The sequence below is a fragment of the Bos grunniens genome, chromosome 8 (assembly GCF_055505025.1).
Source record: "Bos grunniens cultivar Pamir isolate PY7600 chromosome 8, Bosgru_T2T1.0, whole genome shotgun sequence".
NCBI lineage: Eukaryota > Metazoa > Chordata > Mammalia > Artiodactyla > Bovidae > Bos > Bos grunniens.
The window spans coordinates 38570853-38588299 of record NC_141172.1 but is presented as its reverse complement, the minus strand read 5'-3'; the positions used below and the strand labels follow the sequence as shown (position 1 = coordinate 38588299).

Genomic DNA, 17447 nt, shown 5'->3' with positions numbered 1-17447 from the left:
GCTTAAGGGAAGGGAACAAAGACCCCACCTCCTGATGGGAAGAGTGTCAAATAACCAGTGGACCTACTTTAAAACCACGAGGTAACTAGGAAGAAAAGTGAAGTCCTCTGGGAGAAGGAAAGATAGGTTTCTTTTTACCATGCTGGGTCCCATGTTGAGGTATATCACTAGGTAGAGGTTCCCTGAAGGCCTGGAACTTGGGAGACAGAGTGAGCCAGGACACAGAGGTGGAAATTGGATCTGTAAGAGCAGATAGGATCACCTGGGAGAGCGGGCAGCCCACGAAGAGGTCAGAATACAGACTTCTTGGGAAACACTGCTAACGGTGTGGAGGGGAACATCCAGAGGTAGGGAGATGGAGAGCTTACTGAGCCTAAGCTCCTCCAAACATCCATCTGGTTTTATCCCTAGGATGTTGCAGTCTGATAATTCTCTCTCTGAGTGTATACTGGTGTCTTTTGGAGGAAGGGCTCAGCTCTGAAGTCAGATATATCTGATCTGGAACCTTGCTCTTTTGTAGAATCTCAAGTCACTCCCTTTTTCCTTGTGGCAACTCAAAAGGACAAATAGGTGAATGGTTGCAGTCTGATAATTCTCTCCTGGCAATAGAGGTATCTTTCCAGCCAGAATGTACCCTTGGACCACATAGAACATCATCTCCCCCATCCTACCAGGCAGCCACTGTCAGAATCTCTTGTCTTCCGCCGCTGCAAGGCCAGGCAGTGTGTGCAGGGCACCCAGCGTTCTGATTGCTTCTGTGCTGTACATTTTTAGTATGGGGCAAGGAATTAGATCCTCCTCCCTCCTTCCAGTCCGGTGTTTTCTCTGAACTACAAGAGTACTTAACCAGGTTGTTAGGAGAGTCACTTCTCTTCAACCCTCTAAAAATGTTTCTGAATTCAAGCCACGTCACTGTGTGGCCTTCAGTTCCAGATCCTTTTAGAGAACCACACTGGTACTAGGGCTCACCCACTTGCCCTTTTGAGTTGCCACAAGGAAAAAGGGAGTAAAGAGCAAGGTTCTGGATCAGATATATCTGACTTCAGAGCTGAGCCCTTCCTCCAAAAGACACCAGTATACACCAGCCCTGAACAGCCTGAACATCTGGACAGTTGAATACAACAGGTCAACTGGTTCCTGCCAGATTGCACTCCTGTCTGGTTGGTTTAGTTTGAGCAAGCAAGTGAAGTAAGGCAGGGCTTGTGATGGGGACGTAGCAGTCAGGATGGCTTCCCTTGACCTCCTCCTTCCTCTGGGAAACAGATTAATTAATAAATTCATTCATACTCTCACCCAAGCTCTGCGAGGAACCACCATCATCATCCAGCCAAACCTTTCCCTGGCCCATGTCATGGATCTGGGATTCTCATTCTTCTTCAGCCTGCTCTCTTTCCCACTCATCGTGGAGCTCCTTTTCCATCCCCCAAGTCTGGCATGGCTTCACTTTCCTTTCCAAGAACAGCCTCCTAACTACTTATCTCCCTGTTCTAATCCATCCTACACATCTCAGCCCCTGCATACCTCAGCCAGTTTTATCATCAATCCAGGCCCAGCTTATGCAAACATGTTCAGTGGCGATTCATTGTCTCTACTAATAGCTAATCTTGGTATACTACTTTACAGTGTAACACATGGTTTATCTCATTTAACCCTCACAGTGACCTGGTTTATATGAAGGGACCTAAGGGTCAGAGAAGTATAAATTCTCCTCCTTGGTATTCTAGGCCTTTTGTGGTATACCCCAACTTAGGTTTCTCATCTCAGCTCTCTATAAACTACCTGTTGAGCACCAGCCAGACCACTGGCCAAACACATTCTTATAACATCTTCATGGAGGGAGCTGTGCATTGGGGTCAGACAGACGTGGTCTTGGGGCTGGCCGTGTGACTGTGGGCAGGTTTTCTGACCTTCCTTGTATGAATTCACTGTGCTACACCATTTTATATAGGGGACTTAGATTTTGGTATCTGCAGGGGCTCCTGGAGTCACTCCCCTTTAGTTAAACTAAAGGACAACTTTAGTTTAACTGCAGGACAACTGTAGATTGTCTGTATTTTGAAGGCTTGTTAGAGTAGATGACTGTAAAGGTGATTAGGACAGAGGACTTGACGAGTATTAGTTTCTTTTCCCCCTGATTCTTCTGTCCTTGGGTGTTTCTCCCACTCTGCTTCTTCCTCACTAGTACCTGCCTTTTGAATTCCTATTCTCATTTGGAAGGTGCATCTGAACCTCTCCCTTTCTTACTCCAGCCTGATGAGCATTTCAAGAAAGCTTTGAATTTCTACAAATTCTGTAGACCATCAGACTCTCCTAGGCTGTCATCACTGTGCATGTCCTGTCCCGCCTACTAGAATGTAGGTTCTCCATGGCAGGGGGCAACCTCCTCACTTTGCCCTCTCTGCCTGTGGTGCAGAGAGAAGCTAGTCAGATAACACTTGCCAGATCCACTCAAGATCACCGGAGGCTGTATGAGATCCTCATAATCATTTCCTGGTCCCTGTGGCGTTTGCCTTCCTCTGATCACAGTGGCTTTCCCTCTTGTATTTTATCCTGTTCCTGTACTGTCTTAAGTGGAAAAAACAGAATGAAAAATGACAACTTCAAAGGAAGTTGGCTTGAAGAGGTATTTGGTGCAACCTCACAGAGTTTCATGATTGTCTTTAAGCTTTTGTTAACATTTAAAACTTGAGTGGTTTCACACAATGAACCATATCTCTAAGAAAAATGAAGATGAGGCCACCCTGGACCTCACTTTTATGTGACAGTGCTTGACTGGACCTGTCAGGAGCCCCGCAGGCCTACTTCTTGCACTTCTTCCCTGACTCTCGTCCTTGGATATTTACAATCTTTGATTTAAACTGTGAAAAATCATTAAAATATATTTACACTCTGAAGAACAGAGTAGTTCCTCTTTTTAATTTTTATAGCAGGTGGCAAAGTTTCTGTTGTTTCCCAGAGTGGTGAAAAGGTTATTCTTTTATTAAATAGGTTTTGTAAGTGTCTTTGTGCTTTCCATCTGCAGACGTCTTCCGTTATTTAGAATCTGTGGTGATAGAGGCCCCAAGGCCCATTACAACACCAACCACCTGTCAATGCAGTGTGTGGCTTCTTTCAGACGAAAGAGTCATCACCTTCATTCTTTGCAACAGGAAAAAGTGGGAAATATCTGATTCCTCTGCTTTCACAGTCACCTTTTAACACTGATCCCTCTGCTCCCCAAAGAGAAAGGCAGAAGCAACAGGGAAGGTCCACCGTCCCTGAAGGGAGGTGGAGGAAGAAGAAGAGAACTCTCACTTTACACTTTATCCCATTTAACCCTTACCCTATGTTTCTGAGTCAACTATCGTTCCTTGTCTGATGAGAAAACTAAGGCACAAAGAGGCAGTTGTTTACCCTCGGTCCCAGAGCCAGGGCATAAATGATGAGCAGGGTTTGGGCCCAGTTGTGCCAAACGTATGTCGCATTCTTTCTGTTCTGTCTGCCTTAGGATCTTCACCTTTCTCACCGTGTTTCTCAGACTGGTATTTGTATAATTTGTTAGTTGGAGGACAGTCGAGAGCTGAGTGAAATAAACAAAACTTGAGCTTCTGCCTGCTTGAAATAAGTTTCTGCTCAGCCCTCCACTGGGAGTGTCTGTAAGCCTCCTAACTTTCCACCATTAATAGCTCTATAATTTGAGTGGTCTTCAAGGAAATTCGAACAATGAAGAATAATAAGGTAACTACACTGTGAAATAGGATGCATTTCTTTGGTTGAAATCAAAGTGCTTCCTACATATATTTTCTCCTTTGGTTCTCACAAATTTCTGATGTACCTTTGTTGACGTATATACTTCAAGCACTTCAATGAAGCAGCCAAAATCAAAGACATTAAGTGACAGCTAAGTATGTGGTAGAAATGGAATTAAAATCTGGATTCGTGACTCCTCTTTTCATTATATCCTGCTTATACTGGAGAGAGCTTACACCCATTTTAAAAGCTCTGTTCTCTCTAGTTTTGTTGCTGCTATTACCTCTGTTGTTACTCAGTCACAGCTAACACTGAGCCTTCCTGCAGGGGGTGGAGCTAAATCATCTGAATTTATTATTCCGCTTAACACTGGGAACCACATGATGTAGCTACTGTTGTTATGTCTGTTTGGTGAAGACACTACATATTAGTGAGGTTAAATAGATTCCCTAAGGTCCTCCAACTAGTACGTGTTGGAGCAGACTCAACTGCAGACCTGCATGACACGTGGGAGTTTCCAAAGGGACTTGTATCTTCTCCTAGACTATAAACCACATGAGGACCAGAACCACAAGTGTATCCTCCCTAGAGTTTAGCAAACTGACCTTGTGCAACAGGGCCTCTAGTCAAATGAATGTGACTGCTAACTTTGATTTTTCTTTTCCTACAGAGATTGTCAGGTCATATTGTTCTCAGATTAATCCTGGTTTTCTCTTGGTTGTTTTGATTGATTTTTATGCCCTGTAATTAAAAAGTAAGCTCTCACACATCTCCTTTGTGGGCTATGAACTACAATCTGTAATCACAACTTTTCTTTGAATTGATCATCTTCTTTCTGAGCTGTTAATAAACATGTCTGGCATCACATGGGTTTTTTAATTGGTCTTTCCAGATGGTAAGGCCTTCAGATCTGATAATCTCATCCATATCATACTAAGTGAAAGCTTGAACAAAATGCCACATCTTTGGCAATCTTTGTCCTGATAGTATGAGAACTAAAAGGAAAAAAGAGTCTCCATGTGTTTTTGTCTTCTCTCCCACCCCAGGAAAAAGTCATCCAATTGTCACCCAATCAAAATGGAAATGAATCACAGTATCACCTGCCTTTCTCTTTTTTTTTGTTTTTTAAATCAATTCACTTTGAGAGTATATATGCTTTTTCTAATTGAGGTAAAATTCATATAACATAAAAGTTACATTTAAGGTGTACCATTTAGGGGTTTTTAGTATATTCAGTGTGTCGTACAGCCATCACCACTGTCTAATTTCAGAACACTTTCAGTCACACCCCCCAGAAATCTCAGGCCTGTTATCAGTCAGTCCCTATCACTCACCCCATCCTTTGGCAGCCACTAATCTGCTTTCTGTCTCTTGCTTATTCTGGACCTTTTGTGTGAATGGAGTCATATAGTATGTGGCCTTTTGTGTCTGGATTCTTTCACTGAGCTTAAAGTTTTCAAGGTTCATCCATGCTATGGCATGTGTTAGTACTTCACACTTTTTTGTAGCTGAATAATGTTCCAGGGTATGAACACACTACATTTTGTTTATCCAGTATTAATAGATAGTTATTGTTTTTTAAATTCTTGGCTATTATGATTAATGTTGCTAAGAATGTTTCATGTACAAGTTCTTTTGCAAAGATACGTTTCCAATTCCCTTCTACCTAGGAGAAGAATTGCCTAGGTCAGCTGTAACACTGCTGGGTCGTACGGTAACAGTACGTTTAACTTTTTGAGGAACTGTCAAATAGTTTTCCACGGGGGCCGTACCATTTTACATTCATACAATGTGAGAGAGTTCTAGTTTCTTCTCATCTTTACCAACATACGTTATTTTCTGCTTGCTTTTTATAACCATTCTAACAAATGTTTTTCATTGTGGTTTTGATTTATAGTTCCCTAATGAGTAATACTGTTGAATATCTTTTCATGTGCTTATTGTTCAGCTGTATATTTTTCTTTGGAGAAGTATCTATTTAAATCTTTTGCCCATTTTTAAAAATTGAGGTTGCCTGTTTATTCTTGAGTTGTAACAGTTCTTTATATATCCCAGGTGGTAGATCCCTACCAGATACATAATTTGCATATCTGCCTTTCTCTTTTTAAATTTTTATTTTCCTTTTTGTAGCTGTGCTGGGTCTTTGTTGCTGCACACAGGCTTTCTCTAGCTGCGGTTCGCGGGCTCCAGGGTGTAGGCCCCAGTAGTGCTGGCACGTGGGCTTAGTTGGCCCGCAGCGTGTGGAAGCTTCCTGGACCAGGGATCGAACCCATGTGCCCTGGTTCAATCCCCTGGCAAGCAGATTCTTAACCACTGGACCACCAGGGAGGTCCCATGTATCACCCTTTCTTGACTTGATTATAAAGCAAAAGTTTTCAAGAACATTTGGGTTTTGTTTTCATATTGTGAAGTTTGGTGGTCTCTACCAGGCCATACCTCATTTTTACCTGTTAGTATTTGGAAGACCACCAGAACTTTCCTGAAAAATGAGGATTGGGATGGGAAGTAAGCATTTTGTTCTCTGTGGGTTTTGCTATTGGGGTCGTGGATTAATCCCCCTCCTGCCTTGAGGAAAGCCGTGGTTGCCATAATGGAAGGTTCCCTGGAGCTGAGGATTCATGTAGGGGCAGAAGCTTGAGGGTTTAATGGCATTTTTATCCTTAAAAATGGACATATTGTTTCTGCTTTAGACTCAGATTGTCTTTTGCTCTCAAAAATTCAAGGGCAGATGAGCCCCCATCAGCCATCATTAGGGCTTATTTCTTGTAGTCATGATGAGTTTGCCAGTGTGAGCTGGCTTCACAGGAAGCTTTTCCTCCAGAGTTGAAGAAGGTGGCTAAGTAGACCGGGAGTTGGCAGGAACAGTTTTGTGTGTTCAGGGCCTTTACACGGGAGCAGCTCCACTTGCGTGTGTGTTGTCAGAGCCAGTCCTCACGGTGTTGGGCTTGAGGCCAGCAGCAGGGTCCTTCCACTCTGTCAAGTTGGATTCTGCAGGTTACTACCTGCAGATTTTACCCATTACTGAAGGTCCCGTGGAGGCTCTTGCCAGGCTCACTTACCTTTTTGTTACTCAAGGCGTGCAATCTGCCTTCTAACAAAATCCCTGGGTGAGTGTACACACACTGAAGTTGAAGAAAAGCAGGTCTTCAGTTCCCAGTCTCCCTGTTGGCCGCCCACCTCACAGGGTTACTCAGTCTCTGTGTCTGAACAGCCTCCTCCTCCATTCCATGGCTCCATGGGTTGGCCTGTGGGATGTTGATGCCAGCTGTACTGGCTGCGGCTTCCTTTCCTTGCTGGATGAAGAAAGATAAGTAACATTTAGCATTTCCCTGAAGTGCTCTCAGACTTGTAAACATTTCCACAGAAATCCTGAAATAGTTCTCTATCTGTTTACTCTTGAGCCTTCTTCACTCTTCTCCTACTTCTGCCCTGCCTTCCTGTGTGTTCCCACAGCTCCAGCTCCCACCTGGCATCATTAGTCCTTAGGCCACCTGGACTCCCCCTCTGCTGAGTTGCATCTGTGATTGGCTCTATTTAGACTGCAAGCTTCTTGAGGGAAAGGGTCTTCAGTTCAGTTCAGTTCAGTCATGTCCGACTCTGCGACCCCATGAATCGCAGCACACCAGGCCTCCCTGTCCATCACCAACTCCCACAGTTCACTCAGACTCACATCCATCAAGTCATTGATGCCATCCAGCCATCTTATCCTCTGTCATCCCCTTCTTCTCCTGCCCCCAATCCCTCCCAACATCAGAGTCTTTTCCAATGAGTCAACTCTTCGCATGAGGTGGCCAAAGTACTGGAGTTTCAGCTTTAGCATCATTCCTTCCAAAGAAATCCCAGGGCTGATCTCCTTCAGAATGGACTGGTTGGATCTCCTTGCAGTCCAAGGGACTCTCAAGAGTCTTCTCTAACACCACAGTTCAAAAGCATCAATTCTTCGGCTCTCAGTTTTCTTCACAAACTCTCACATCTATACATGACCACTGGAAAAACCATAGCCTTGACTAGGCGGACCTTTGTTGGCATAGTAATGTCTCTGCTTTTCAATATGCTATCTAGGTTGGTGATAACTTTCCTTCCAAGGAGTAAGCGTCTTTTAATTCCATGGCTGCAGTCACCATCTGCAGTGATTTTGGAGCCCAAAAAAATAAAGTCTGACACGGTTTCCACTGTTTCCCCATCTATTTCCCATGAAGTGATGGGACCGGATGCCATGATCTTCGTTTTCTGAATGTTGAGCTTTAAGCCAACTTTTTCACTCTACTCTTTCACCTTCATCAAGAGGCTTTTTAGTTCCTCTTCACTTTCTGCCATAAGGGTGGTGTCATCTGCATATCTGAGGTTATTGATATATCTCCTGACAATCTTGATTCCAGCTTGTGCTTCTTCCAGCCCAGCGTTTCTCATGATGTACTCTGCATAGAAGTTAAATAAGCAAAGTGACAAAATACAGCCTTGATGTACTCCTTTTCCTATTTGGAACCAGTCTGTTGTTCCATGTCCAGTTCTAACTGTTGCTTCCTGACCTGCATATAGGTTTCTCAAGAGGCAGGTCAGGTGGTCTGGTATTCCCATCTCTTTCAGAATTTTCCACAGTTTCTTGTGATCCACACAGTCAAAGGCTTTGGCATAGTCAATAAAGCAGAAATAGATGTTTTTCTGGAACTCTCTTGCTTTTTCTATGATCCAGCGGATGTTGGCAATTTGGTCTCTGGTTCCTCTGCCCTTTCTAAAACCAGGTTGAACATCTGGAAGTTCACAGTTCACGTATTGCTGAACCGCCCGCGCTAAATGTGCGGGTCGCAGAAAGGGTCTTATACTGTCCATTTGTATATCTTTACTGCCACCACTGGACCTAACATCCTTTGGACAGTAAATATTTGCAGAATTTAATTAGGTGATTGAAATCACAATAAAAATTATTTTGGAAGAATCAAGAATTTCAAATGCCTCTTCTGCTGGTGCGACCCAGATCCTGAGACTTTTATTTCAGTGATGTCCAGTGCTATCCAAATGAACAGACATTACATTCAGCGCATTTCATGGGTTCTTTAGGTGTCATTATTTTAACCCTAAAGATTTTTTTTTCATTTATAAGATAAAAGGAAATATTTCACTACCAAAATAAGCACTGTAGACTAAGGGAATAACTTTGTAAATTTAGTCACACTAAAAATATGTTATGTGATTCTCTCCCCTCAACTCCTGACCTTACCACGTTGAGCTCTGTGACCATGACTCACCTATGAGAGCCACAACCATTTTGAGGATTTCATGAGAAAACCTAGGAGTGTATAACCTAGAATAATAGTTAACATTTTTCAAATACTTATTATATGAGCTAGGCACTGTTTACTCTGAGCACTTTTTGTATAGTCTCATTTTTAAATCTCCCAATGACTCTGAGATTAATATTTTACTATGCCTACGGTTACAGGTGGGGAAACAGAGGCACAGGCAGCATGATTGGTATTTTGCCTGAAATTCCACAGCTAATAAAATGGTGACTCCAGGATTTGAACAGAGATAGTCTGAGTACAAAGCCTGCCTCCTAAACAGTTGGTTCTGGGTTAGTTTCTTCCCTCAAAATGTCTCATGTGATTTAATATGCCTAATTTCCCCAGTGGCGTAGACAGTAAAGAATCTGTCTTCAATGTCGGCGTCCCGGGTTCGATCCCTGGGTTGAGAAGATCCCCTGGAGAAGGGAATGGCTACCCACTCCACTATTCTTGCTTAGAGAATTCCATGAACAAAGGAGCCTGGTGGGCTACAGCCCATGGGGTCCCAAAGAGTTGGACATGACTGAGAGACTAACGTGCATTTCATCATGTAAAGGTACCCTGATTGTGCATTACTCTTCTCTCTATTTCCCCACTGGCCAGTGTGTTGCAGGAATAGGTGGTCTGTAAACGATTTTTGATTAATTGATCCCACAAGATTACATAGGAGTTCTTGGAAGAGCAATAATTGTTTTAGTACCACTATATCAGGTCTTTAGTATAGCAAGAACTTTACTGTATGTGGCGGGACTTTCAACTTTAATCTCCACTCACTCTTTTATCCATCTTAAAATAGACATGTTGGAAAGGGTAAGGAATAAATAATTGGTGGTGCTATAGCATCTAGTAATATGGTAGTTGAGCTAATGTGGATGAATCCTACCATCCCAAACACATAGAAATATAATACCCTTCTCCAAATTAATGTGTAACCCAAACTCGAAAGAAAGAAAGAAAAATTCCCATGTACCAGAAATAAAAGGGAACACAAAGCCTGAAGTGTAAACAAAACCTGATAGTAAGGTCTAAAGCCAATTATGGCCCTTAGTGATGGGGGATAGGGGTTCTAATAGCCACATACAGAAGAGATAAGATCTTGGCCCATACAGGTGAGGAGCTAGTATCATTCCTCTTCATAGAGCCCAAAACCTCAAAATTTGCTCCTACCCTTGGAAAGAAGGGGCTTCCCTTGTGGCTCAGCTGGTAAAGAATCTGCCTGCAATGTGGGAGACTTGGATATGATCCCTGGGTTGGGAAGATCCCCTGGAGAAGGGAAAGGCTACCCACTCCAGTGTTCTGGCATGGAGAATTCCACAGAGTGTATAGTCCATGTGGTCGCAAAGAGTTGGACACAACTGAGCGACTTTCACTTCACTTCGCTTGGAAAGAAGACCAGAAAAATTTTACCCTGTGACCCAGGGAAACCTCAAGAAAGCTGCCTCTGCCCATGTCTAAGAGTAAAGAGGAAGAGAGGCACCCATGAGAAAATTAAAACTCAGACATATACTTACCTGGTTGGGTGATTTAAATTACACCAGCACAGAATATAGGAGGACTTTCCTCATGACCTTAAAACTCCTAAACTTCCAGGAGAAACAGGTGTCCTATTATGCATAGGGACAATTTCACAACCATGGAAAGCCAACCCCCTTCCCAAAAGACAAATCTACAATCAAAAATTACAAATCACACGAGGAAATGACACCAGCAAGAGAACACGAAAACTGGACATGATGTAACAGTCTGAAAGAGTATGTTGCTGCTGCTGCTGCTAAGTCGCTTCAGTCGTGTCCGACTCTGTGCGACCCCATAGACGGCAGCCCACCAGGCTCCCCCATCCCTGGGATTCTCCAGGCAAGAACACTGGAGTGGGTTGCCATTTTCTTCTCCAATGCATGAAAGTGAAAAGTGAAGTCGCTCAGTCGTGTCCGACCCTCAGCGACCCCATGGACTGCAGCCTTCCAAGCTCTTCTGTCCATGGGATTTGCCAGGCAAGAGTACTGGAGTGGGGTGTAGTAAATATGTTTAACATGATTAAAAAAGAAAGGTGGAAGAGAAAATAGGAAACAGAAAAATGATGCTGTGAAAAGGATACAGTAACTTTCAGAAATGAAACTTAGAGACAATGGAATTGAAAACTCAGTGGGGGAGTTCCCTGGTGTGCAGGGGTTAATAGTCAGCCGCCTGTTGCTCTGGCTAAGCCATGAGAAAATCACCATGGGAAAAGAATAAAAGCAAAAGATAGCAATACAGCATAACCCAAGTAAAAATACACTGGGTTGATTCGTTGGGGTTGTCATGCCCTGCTAAGCTAAGGAAAAACCTAGTGTGCACCTTGGAATGCTGCCGGGTCAGCACAAGCTCAGAACGCTGCTTGAGCACACACTAGGATGTTTTCCCAAGGCATGTGCAGGTCTATGACCTCCAGCTAGGTGACAGCCCTTGTACAAGAAAATGACAAAGATAGTTTAAAGTAATCAGTAAAATGGGAGACATGACTAGGGACACAGGAGGTGGACTTCAATGTCGCACAATACTTTCTGCTTGCCAAGACACTAAGTTAGAGTGATGCGGCTCCGAGGAACAGGGCTCTTGATCCAAGAGGTCTTGAGTCCTCTGATCCCGTCTTTAAAACTTTAATTCTGTCTCTAGTTTCTTTTTCCCAAACTGTGTGTCGACTGCTTCAATCGCCACCTGCCGCACTGGGTGCAGCGCTGGTGGCCTAGTGTTTAGGATTCCGGGCTTTCACTGCTGTGTCCTGAGTTCAGTCCATGGCTGGCAACCTGAGATACAGGACCCCCAAACGAACTGCTTGGCCAACTCAGGAGCATATGAAAAATGAAACAATTTCACTTTACATATATTCGAGTTGATGAGATTTTTTAAGGCTTAAAAGTTTTATAGACGCAGGGGTATCTGTGTTTTGTGTCAGAGTTCATGTAAAGACCTTATATTGTTGAAGCTACTCAGCTCCAAAGGAAAAGATGAGAAAAGGGGGAAGGTGTATTTCAGTGGAAGGATAGGATAGAGAAACGTCCTCCTATCTACTCAGTGTATGCGTGTTGTTGTTGTTTAGTCACTAAGTCCAACTCTTGCGACCCTATGGACTACAGCCTGCCAGTCTCCTCTGTCCATGGGATTTCCCAGGCAAGAATACTGGAATGGGTTGCCATTTTCTTCTCCAGGAGATCTTTCCAAACCAGGGATAGAACCTGCATCTCCTGCCTTGACAGGCATGTTCCTTACCACTGAGCCACCAGGGAGGCTCAGTGTATGCCAAGCCATTTGTTAATAGCTTTATTCATCCCATGCTTTTTATTTTCTGGTTATCAACACTCAGTTACCTCCTGAGGGGCTTAATCTAGTGCTTAAAATAGTACATAACATGACAGCATGGCTAGATAACTATTTCAGTGGTAATTAAAAATGTATTTTCCTTTGCCAATAGTTCTTATTTAATCAAGACAGATTCAATCTGTTAACCAGAGAACTATTCTGGGGCTTTGATTAAAAACCACAGAAGATTTTAATTTCTTTTCTGCAAATACCCTAAAACAGGAACAGTGCTGTTTTTATCCATCTGAATCAAATGCAATTCAGTTACTATCCCCAGATTAATTTTTATAACTGTAAAGAACACATGTGCATAAGAACAAAGATTGGGTAGTGCCCCTGTGAAATGAGAAGGGAGAGCATGAAGTCCCTGTCCACTCTGGGTGGTATCTTGCAGCTGACATTTCAGAGACCACACTGGCTTCCACTTCACTCTTGGCTGGGAGTGGATTTCCACAGGTGCCTTTGGTTGTGGACAAATCAGGCTTCACAGTCACTGATTCAGCTGCCAGATCCTGGACTGAGGAGGAAAGGCCCTCCCTCCGCCCCTGCTAGCTATCCAGGCAGTGTATGTTGCCGGAAGAACAGCACGGGCCCTGTGCCTCGTGCCCTCAGCCCCCAGCTGCCCCCTGCCTCTCCGTCCTCACCGTACACTGATGCCTGGCAGCTCTAGCAAAGTGCTCCCATTCTTTGTTGAAAGGGTCGTGGTGAGATTTTGCTTCTTTTTGTTTTGTTTGTTTAAAATTAAAATTAGTTATTTGCTTCTGCTGGACAGTATTTAATAGGGCAGGATGTTGAGTTATCTGCTAGATTGCAGTACCAAAAAAAAAAAAAACGTGCATAAGAACAAAGTTTGGGTAGGACCTGGGAAATGGTGAGGGGAAAGGAGTGGATAGGTTGGTGCAATTAATTATTTATGACCTTTTATTTTGATCTCCAGAATTATTTCATAAACAATGTTTTTTAAATAAACTTTTCAGGAAGACAAAGCATCCCATTACCTCCAAAATAGGGCTACTGGACTGGCAATTGTTTGAGACAACATGGGCGTGAAGCAATGACGTCCTGTGTATCTTTTCTATTTAAAAAAAAAAAAAAAAAACCATCATTTTTGTCTGTGCTGGGTCTTTGTTGCTGCACGTGGGCTTTCTCTCGTTACGGTGCCTGGGCTACTCACTGCGGTGGCTTCTCTTGTTGAAGAGCACGGGTTCTAGGGTGTATAGGTTCAGTAGTTGTAGTACATGGGCTTGCTGCACAGCACGTGGGATCCTCTTGGACAAGGAGTGGAACCTATCACCCCTGCATTGGCAGGCAGATTCTTAACCACTAGACCACCAGAGAAGTCCATATCATCTCTTTTAAGCTTAAGGTTTTAAACTGGAAGAAGAAATTTCTAGCTATGGTCTTGTTTTCCTCCCTAGCTTCTCCCTTCCTTGTTTTACCAATGTATTTCCATTTCATGTAAAAAAACATGGCCAGCTCTCTAGGAGCCAATGAGCTGATTTTATGATCCTATTTTAAAATTGAGGACACTAAGACTCAGAGATGATCACAGCATCTTGGCCCTCTGAAGGCACCTTTGAGGGCAGCCCTTTTGCCCTACCTCCAATCCCACCAGTCGACAACAGGAGAAGTTAAACTTATGACCCAAGTTATGTACTTTGTAGGTGGTGGAACCAGAACTGGATCCTGCTCTCCTAACACCATATACTTCCCAATCATCTTAGTACCTGCTTGGGATCTTCCTGCCTGTGTGGGGAAAAGCAGCCCAAGAATGAGTTCCTGGTAATTAAAGGGCTGCAACCATCTAGGTAACAATTGTACCTTTGGGCTTACTTCCTGGACCTGCTGAAGGCCTCTGTATAGATATGCCATTCAGGAAGGTTCTGGAGCTTCATCTTCTCTGGTTCTGGGAGTGGCCCTACCATGTCCATCTGACCTGTGTACCCCTGGGTGGGCACTTAATCCCAGCAGCCCTTGGCTATGGATAAACCTCTCCATGTTCCTTCATCCATTCCAAGATTCTGACTCTGGAAAAGGGTAGGGAAGGATGTACACTGTGAAATTCTGGCTTCATCTTGGAACCTGGCAAATCTTCCAGTGATTTTTCTCTTATCCTGCATCTCATTTTTCCAAATGTGTTTGAGACCAAGGTGTAGCACATCCATTCACAAATGTTAACTCCTGGCTGAGGTCATTCACCAGTATATTTTGTTCTTGAGGGTCCTGGGATGACATCTCTGGCCCAGAGAGAATCTCCCAACTGCTTTTCCAAGTCTTGGTTGGTGTTTGTATTCTCCTTTCAGTCAACAAATATTGGAATATAATTTGTGATACTCAACTTCAAGAACAAGCTTGATAGAAAGCTTTCATTACTAAATACAGTAACTTATTCATTGTGCTTGTCACCTTTGATTGCTTTTAAACGACTCCTTATGGAGACTCTTTTATCTCTACCATTAAAAACCCATATCTGGTTAAAGGCTGAAAAATAGGAAGTATATTTCTTTCTAACTGCCTTGCATTCATTTGGGGTGGAGATGATTAGAGGCACAGTTAACTGATGGTAATATAAACCCTAAGATGGGAGCACATGGGTTCTTTTGCTACCTGACAGAGTGCTTTTGTGGCTGGTTTTTAAGCACAGACACATCTCCTTTATTTTTACATACAGAGCTTTCTTTGACATACAAGCCAAAATTTTACTTGAAGCAACCTGAATACTAAGAGAGAGAGTATCTGGTTTTTCTGTTTGTTTGTTTAAAGCACTGAACATCACAGAGCATCCTTACAGAACAATGTATTTACGTTCCGTATAGAACAGCTGAACATAGCTAATTAAGTAGTAAGCACAACATGCTTTTAATATTTGCTTAAAACATTTTGAATCCTTGGTGTTCTTAACCATTCTGGAGTCTCTAACACTTAAGTTTTGAAATCCGTATCAAAAAGGATAAAAAATACAGAGGCTTTTTTGTTTGTTTGCTTTAACTGCAATTTCAAAAATGTTTACATGTATAGGTTTGCTCCAAAAATAATTTAAAATGGCTGATCAGAAATACATTCAATAATGTATGTACAAAATAGAGATCAAGGCAAAGGTGGAATATGTAGGAAAATAAAAGCTAAAGATAAGGTTACTTATCTAATGTAACTTGTAAATGTTTCATATAAGGTTACTTATGGACTTCCCTGGTGGCTCAGATGATAAAGAATCTGCCTGCAATGTGGGAGACCTGGGTTCAATCTCTGGGTTGGGAAGACCCCTGGAGAAGGGCATGGCAACCCACTCTAGTATTATTGCCTGGAGAATCCCCATGGACAGAGGAGCCTGGCGGGCTAGTCCATGGGGTCGCAAAGAGTCAGACACGACTAAGCGACTAAGCACAGCACAGCACAGTGGGCATGAGAAGTATACCAGAATTTAAATGAAAACTCTACTACTGATTATAATTCACATCTCTTCATTTGCTCTAGCGTTCTTAACTATACGCAAATAACTCTAAATTTTCACATACTAATTATTTGCACTTGCAAATTAACATATCTAGTTATATCCTTCCTGAAGGTTCCTGCCCTCTAGTCATTTTACTCCCAATTAGCATGTCATCCATCAGAGGTTGATGAAGAGAAAAAAGATGTGTGAGTCATCCCAACCCATTTTCTTTCTTGATTAATAGAAGGTAGTAGGGAGTGGCAGTTGATGGAAATAGGGTGGAGTAGGGCAACTGGATGTTCTTTGGAAGAAGATAAAGAAGAAATACTTAAAATTTGTGATTTTTAGTTGTCAGAATCATCTCACAAGTGAAAGAGTTCATACTGACATCGTATTAAGGCAAGCTTTCAGACAATGCATACTGTTTCTTAATATTGAACATTTCCCTACTATATTTAAAATAGATAACCAACCCACCATATAGCACAGGAAATTATACTCAATGTTTTGTAATAACCTATAAGGGAAAGTAATCTGAAAAACATGTATAACTGAATCATTTTGCTGTGAAACTAACACATTGTAAATCAACTCTACTTCAATAAAGAGAGAAGAGTATTACTAAAATTTTATTAAAAGAATATGAGAAAATACAAACTGATATGTAAAGTATAAAATATATAAAATATCTATAGATAGACAATAAAAGTGGTGTGTAAAACAATTGTTATATTGGGCTGGCTAAGACTGAACTTTTCTTTTTCCTTCTCATGGTAATCTTTGATGTTTTGTCATGATAATATAATTGCAGGGGAAGAAAGGAGATGAAAAAAGCTTTCACATGAATTTTACTTTTTACAGATTTACTCATTACCTTTTAAAATGCAATTTGTTTTTTAAGTCTAATATTTGCCGACTCAAGGAAGATCATCAAAATTATTTTTCTTGCCACTAAAAATTGTATTTGGGGGATTTTTTTCATAGAAATGTATACAAAAAAAAAAATCTAATGTTGTTCCTTTCTTCTTCTCAATCATTGTTTTTCTTAGGGATTGTTATAGGAGTCTTGGTTCGAGAATACAGCAAGCTATCTAACCTGGAGAAATTCTACTTTTCCTTTCCTGGAGAAATTCTGATGAGAATGCTGAAACTCGTCATTTTACCATTAATTGTATCCAGCATGATTACAGGTACCTTTAGAAAACTGATGTTCTCTGTGATTTAGGAGCCATCTAATCACCTGAGTTGTTCTTAAGGAAAAAATCAAAATGCATCTAATGTACCATACACACACGTATACCTCCCTTGGAAAGTACATATTTGCTTGAGTGAAATACTTCATTATTCACAAAGTGGCATTGCTTTGCCTGTGGCACTGTCAACCACAGCTCAGATCTTCGTTGGACCAGCTATAGAATGTCTCGTGAGGAAGGAAAAGAAAAAGGGGTATTTGGTCACTGCCATGTCAGCCAGCGGGCTTCCCTGGTGGCTCACAGGGTAAAGCGTCTGCCTGCAATGCAGGAGACCTGGGTTCTATCCCTGGGTCGGGAAGATCCCCTGGAGAAGGAAATGGCACCCCACTCCAGTATTCTTGCCTGGAGAATCCCATGGACAGAGGAGCCTGGTGGGCTACAGTCCACAGGGTCGCAAAGAGTCGGACATGACTG

General features: G+C 42.4%; 1 protein-coding gene across 1 annotated transcript in view; it reads left to right on the top strand.

Annotated features, from left to right (window-relative positions):
- The window catches only part of SLC1A1 (solute carrier family 1 member 1), a 75119-nt gene that overhangs the window by 19823 nt on the left and 37849 nt on the right, over nucleotides 1-17447 (top strand). The window contains exon 2 of the mRNA XM_086415267.1: nucleotides 16830-16970. Coding sequence (XP_086271393.1) covers nucleotides 16830-16970 — 141 coding nt within the window. The remainder of the gene's footprint in view (nucleotides 1-16829; nucleotides 16971-17447) is intronic.